The sequence below is a fragment of the Lotus japonicus genome, chromosome 1, assembly GCF_012489685.1.
Source record: "Lotus japonicus ecotype B-129 chromosome 1, LjGifu_v1.2".
In the NCBI taxonomy this organism is placed as follows: Eukaryota; Viridiplantae; Streptophyta; class Magnoliopsida; order Fabales; family Fabaceae; genus Lotus; species Lotus japonicus.
Window position 1 is genome coordinate 16,276,557 of NC_080041.1, and position 6,510 is coordinate 16,283,066.

At 30.7% G+C, this 6,510-nt stretch overlaps 1 protein-coding gene across 1 annotated transcript; it reads left to right on the forward strand.

The window, feature by feature from the left end:
• Positions 1-4,221: 4,221 nt before the first annotated feature.
• On the forward strand, positions 4,222-4,675 carry LOC130728155 (uncharacterized). Its single transcript, XM_057579524.1, has 2 exons — positions 4,222-4,540; positions 4,635-4,675. The coding sequence occupies exons 1-2, from the start codon at positions 4,222-4,224 to the stop codon at positions 4,673-4,675; spliced, it is 360 nt and encodes a 119-aa protein (XP_057435507.1).
• Positions 4,676-6,510: the final 1,835 nt, after the last annotated feature.

Sequence of the window (6,510 nt, forward strand, 5' to 3'; positions counted from 1 at the left end):
CACTTTTATGTCTTTACCCACGTTGACAATGTGTTTTTTTTTGGTAAATTGACCTCGGTGGTAACTTTCAAACATTTTGACATTTGTTTTTCGTATATTGACCATGTTACTAAAATATTCAATAAATCGTTTTATGTTTGCAAATCTTCGTGCATACGTCAATTTAAATGTGCTTTAGACCCTTAAACACATTACTTTGCAAAAAAAAATAACCTACACCACAAATGTGTAAAAAACAAAAAATAAACCAAATACCTATATAGAATAAATTAAAAAAAGATATTAATTGATTAACAAAAATAAAAAAAAAAATCCAAAATTAAATTCCCCGTGCAAGGCACGGGTTAAAAACTAGTGACATATATTTGCGTTTGTATAAGATTGTAAATTGTAATCAATGCGCATTAGTCAAAACTAACATATCTGTTCTATTCACAGCATGCTTTTCTTTTAATTAGAAATTAAACCCGTGCGTTGCACGGGTTCGTTTTTAATTTGCATTTTTTAATCGTAATATTTAAATTTGCAGAAAGGTAAGAAAGCTATTATTTAGAAAAAGATTTAGAATATATGTATAATCAAATATAATTGAGTTATGATATTCTCACACTTTCTTTCTCTAATAAGGGAAAAAAGGATCAAACAGGTAGATTTCTTTTTTTTTTTTGCTTCATCGGAAGAAAAAATAGGTAGATTTCTATTGAGATTGAAATGAGAGTAGTTTTTTTTAAATAAAAAAATTTAATTAATTAATTAATTAGGTTAGTATTGAAATGAACGTGGTACTCTACTATTTTTTTTTTCTAATATTGATTTAGTCATTGCAGTGATGTTATCAGTTGTGCTAATTTTTTTTATCAAGATTGATGTGTTGTTTACCATTGTTGGTGGCATAGGAATTCTTTTAAAATCACTTTCACAAACATAAAAATAGATTCTATCTAATTTCAGGATGGACGTCATTTGTTCCCTTTGAATGATTAAGTTGCTGTTTTTTTCCATAATATGACAATATTGAGGACTGAGGAGTGAAAGATTCCTATTTCTTATCAAGAATATAGTGTGTACTACATTTTACACTTATCTTTCTAGTGCAGTATATAAATTTATGTGGCTCACACTTTGTTACTGATTTGTGTCATTTAAATATAGAAATGATGATATATTTGTATGATTTCAATTGAATGAGAAGAATTGTTTAGTAAATTACCATATATGTGAAACACACAGTTTTATTTTCCAATCATCTGCAACGGGGATATATATCACTAAGTAATGTGTGTTTCTTGTTGTTGTTGATGATCTTTCTCCTGCAATAAAGAAATAAGATAATTTAAAAAAGCAATTTTGAAATTAACTAAAATAATTAAAAATGACATACTTGTTGAAGTAGTTAGAGACAATTGTCATTTTTTTCTCACCAGCAGCTGAAGTCTAAGAAATATGAATAATTTGAGTTTGTGAGTGATTTCACTGGTTTGTTTATAGAGATATAATAGATGCATGGTTCAATATAATACATTTTATTTTTTATTTATTTAATGTAGATAGTTGAATAGCCTATTGACATTAACAATTTTATTCAGTTTTTGACACTGGTATTGCCATCATGCCACTATTTTTAATTTAATGTTAGTTTTTCTTCGGAGTTACTATGTTAAGGAGTTCTAAGAGTATGTGAGTTTAAGAAAAATAGACATATATTCCTACAGAAAATTGGACAGCAAACTAAGACCATTGCATATCAAGATTAATTTTGGCGGAAGTATGCTTTATTGTTAATAGTTTTTTTTTCTTGGACTAAATTGATATTAGTTTAAAATTAACATTAAATTTGATTTTAATATAAGGTACTGTGCTAAAACCATTTGCAGATATAACTTTGTGGCCTGTTACACTTTTGGCATGGATGTTACTCTTTTGCTTATACATTTGATATTTATTAAGTTTAAAACTGAAATCATTAGTGCACAAGTTTCCACTACCCGTTCATTGACTCACTAAGCTATCTCATTAAAACACCAGTTTTTTTACTAATGTATGTAGGTTCTCATGTGTATTTGTACTTAATACTTAGCTCAAGTGAGCTTTACTAATATATATAGATAGGTAGATAGATATATATATATTTTTTGGAAAAACCAAATATATATATATATATAAATAATTACTTTGGGAAATAAGAGCCCCAAGTACAATATAGATAGATATATATTGATAGAAATTTTTTTATTTTAAAAGTATTTTATCTAAATTATTTATTAATAAATATTATTTTATTTTTTATTTTTATTTTTTAAATTTTTCAAATGGAAAGCTCAAGTCAATTTTAAGTCTATGAATGTTGTTATTTAATATAAGTAGTTGAATAGGTTTTTATAATACAATTTTTTTCAGTTTTTAGTTTATTAAATTTTTTATTTTTTAATTTATTTAATATAAAGGTATGTGAACTTTTATGGTTTAATACATTAATTGCATGCAAAAACACAAGTGTGCTTTACATATATATATATATAGATTTTATGATCTTTCAAAAAGAAAAAAATCACATTGTACTATACATGAAGTTTTTATTTTATTCTCAAACTATATAATACTCCAAAATATTTTGATCTTTTCAAAGAAAAAAATCACATTGTAATATTAGATATTTTTCTACAATACATGAAATTGATCACTAAAACAAGGAAAATGAACCAAATTAACAACACATATCATTCTTGTTGGAAGTATTAGGAAAAAAGTTGCGCGGTGGACGGACCATTGCCTTGAATGCAAATATTTCGGCAGATCTTCGATACAATCTAGTGTTGGATTTGTTCCCCAAGATGAACACAATCGCATGTAAGGCATTGTGCACTAAGAACCTAAACATGCTGAAGTCTCTACAACAACACTCATAATCTTAATCTCAAAGGGGAGAAGATATCTTCTTGTGCTTTTCCTCCTCCAAACCATTTCTGTTTCTTTTCTTTTTATAACAAGGAAAATGAACCAAATTAACAACACATATCATTCTTGTTGGAAGTATTAGGAAGAAAATTGTGCTCAGGATGGACCACTGCCTTGAATGCAAATATTCCGGCAGACCTTCGGTACAACTCAGTGCCGGGTTTGCTCCCCAAGATTAACATAACCGCATGTAAGACACTGCGCACTCAAAACCTAAATATGCCGGAGTCTCTACAACAATGCTCAGAATCTCAAAGGGAAAAGATATCTTCTTGTGTTTTTCCTCCTCCAAACCATTTCTGTTTATTTTCTTTTCATAAACACGTCTCAATCTTCTCTTCTCACCCAACTAGGCTTTTTATAAACTATACATGAAGTTTTAAAATCACAATCATGTGATTCATGTGATGTGATTTGAGATTTAAATATATAATCTTAGACTTCCACCCTTCGTCGCTCTAGGTAATGTGTGGCTTCACCAAGATGTTTTTCTTAACCTCTTTATTCCTTCATCAATATTAGCAATGTACGAGACTTACATTGCAATCAACCTCCCAATGACAAATACGGAAAATTAAAGTTGTCGCACAAAATATACATACAAAATACATGCATACATAAACATCATGTTAAAAAAAATTTTTGTTGGGGTAATTAGTGCATTTAATATGTATACTGTTGAGTAAATATAAAACTTTTATGTTTTCCGATGTATAAAAAAAAATATAAAACTTTTATGTGGATTAGTTAGCCCTACCCTGTTTTTTCAAATTCGAAATTTGAGCTAGTGCTTAACTAGGACCATTAATGGGTGATGGAGAGGAGAAGGAAAGATCATAAACACCAGGTTTAAAACCTGAGTTATTTCCAGAAAGTGGTTACTAGCTAAGAATTAGAAACAGATAAATCAGGTGCATCAAAGACGCCATCAAATTCAATACCATCAGATTGAAACGGCAGCACTGTTAATTGCTTGATCCACATGATTAGCAATAATAGGTGACAGGAGCTGTTGAGCAAATTAATTGCATGAAGAGCGTTACGTTAACAATTATGCGATTGCATATCATATCATATGTGATGAAAATAAATCACAATTAACCGCTTTGACTAAGATAGTATCATTTTCTTAAAGAAAATATACACGTTTGACCTTTAGCCCTCCTATATATATTTCCTCAATTCCACACAATTAGCACAGCACAGTCTCCATTCCTTTCTTCTAATCAAAATTCATTTTGGACTTTGAGAGAAAAAGTTTAGACAATGAGGTGCTCTTCCTTTGCAATGTTGGTGTTGCTTGCTTCAGTCATTTTAGCTATTGGGAACTTTCCGAGCTTCTCATCAGCTACTTTTCTCTGCAAAGGCAACCTCCTTGCCATCATGAATGAATGTCAATATTTTGTTAAGTTTGATGGGCCTATCATTCCTCCATCAAAGTCATGTTGTGATGTCTTGAACAATGCTGATATCACCTGTTGGTGCAAATATATTCCACCGTTTCAACACTTTTACAGCGTGGAAAGATTCATCGGTGCCGTCGAGACTTGTGGAGGCAAAGTTGCTGCTGGAACCAAGTGTGGAAGTAAGTTTTCAACTCTTATTTATTGTTAATTTGATGTCATTTTTGGCGTGTATATACTAGATCTCTAATATAATCTATCACATGGCTCATTCAGGTTATATTGTTCCTGGTATATCTCCATCCCCTTCTCCTTAGGACGAACGTACTTCAACATTCAAGACGCTTGGAGCTTCAATTTTCTTGACATCCTCATATCAATAATTCGATATATATGTTCACACGTTATGCGCCTCCCCCCTCTTTCTTTGGTTTGTAATGACATGATCGATTTGAGTTGAGAAAAATCAATCTTGATTATTAATTAAAGACTAGTTTGATTATATTTTTTTTCTTTCTTTCACTTGGATATTATTGGTTCATTGTTATTTCCAATTTTCGGGACTCTTGTCTATACTTCTTTCATGAAATAATCACTTATTAAAAAAAACCACACATAAACGGTTTGTTGGTGTATGTTTTAGATAAATAACATAATTTGAAAAAAAAAAAACAGAATGACCAATCTATTAATTGAGTCTGAAAAAATTCAAATGGATTTAAGAATATACTCCTTTTGATATTTTTTTGGTTACAAGAGGAAGTTTTACTCCTTTTGATATGTGTGTACGTGCTAAGAAATTTATAAAATGATTTAAGTAGCATTCAACATTAATCGTCAACAAATATTATTTTTATAATTTTTTTATTAAACCACTCACAATTTTGATATGAGTGTACGTGGTAAGACATTAAATTCCAATATTACTGTATTTCATACATAATGTTTTGTAAACATAAAACTCTTGTGAGAGCATTTGCTCCCAATACCTCGTGAATGAATCTGTCTTTAACCCCAACACATTCGTCATTATCAAAAAAGGGCACTAAAAAATGTGAAAACAAGAGAAATATAACTTGCACTTTCCCCTCAAATCAGCTTGTTTCTGCAGCACTTTCCATTGTTGTCTCAAAAACTTGTTCTTTTTTAGCTTCCATTTGAGCTAACAATCTTGTTTCCTAATATGCCTCAGCGGCTCAGCCTAATACATAACATCCAGATTGTGCTTCATAGGTAGGAAGATGGCAATCTTCTTAGTCTTCACCACCCTTTGGGAGTGTAGAAGACTTAGCTTGGCATAGCTTCTTGTTCTTGGAGGGTGAGCCCTGTTGCTCTTTGGGCTCTTAGAGCATATTAAGTCTTGGACCAATTTGTTCAAGATAATTGGATCCGAGCTAATCACTAAAGATTTGAAAATGGGGTGGAATGATTCAGCCACATAGAAAAATCAACATGTTCGTTTTGTTGCAATAATCATATCATAGCCGACTCATTCTTATTATCATTAAGAGCAACTTGTTTTCTTACTGCTTTTTTCTTTTTCCCAGTCTTTATGGGTTTGTAGCACTTCTGGTGCACTGTATCTTTTCCTTTACATTTATATATATATATATATATTCATTTGGCATTCAAAAAAATATTAAGAGCAACTTGTTAACATGTTCGTTTTGTTGCAATATATAATCATATCCTTCACCACCCATATTTTATGTCTAGACACATTTGACTACTATCACATGAATGGATGAGGGAGGATATCAAAGATTTGCTTTTTTTTTTTATAAGCAATATGTTATATTAAAATGAAACACAAGGGGTACTTCAACCCAATACAAGTAGTAGAAAATAAGACGAAAGAGAATTAAAAAAAATTACAAGGTAACAACAAAGATCCTACTACTAGAGTCCACCACCCACCACCTCCAAGGAGACAGATTAAGGAAACCATGCCTCATTAAAACCTTACCAGGAAAAACCCCTTGGGAAAACCTGGTGAAGAAAAAAGAGTACATGAAGTCCAAAATCAAGATGAAGTCTCCATGGAGGACTATACAAATCAGGAAGTAAAATTAACCAAAGAGTCCTGGTCCAACCAAGATTCATCCAGCAATCCAGCAGCAGCAATATCCAATGCTAAAAAAAAAAAAGCTCC

Bases quoted from the DNA above. Each gene is read 5' to 3' on its own strand.
- LOC130728155 (XM_057579524.1), top strand. From the start codon at position 4,222: ATGAGGTGCTCTTCCTTTGCAATGTTGGTGTTGCTTGCTTCAGTCATT. The intron at 4,541-4,634 runs GTAAGTTTTCAA...TGGCTCATTCAG, and splicing joins TGCTGGAACCAAGTGTGGAA to GTTATATTGTTCCTGGTATA.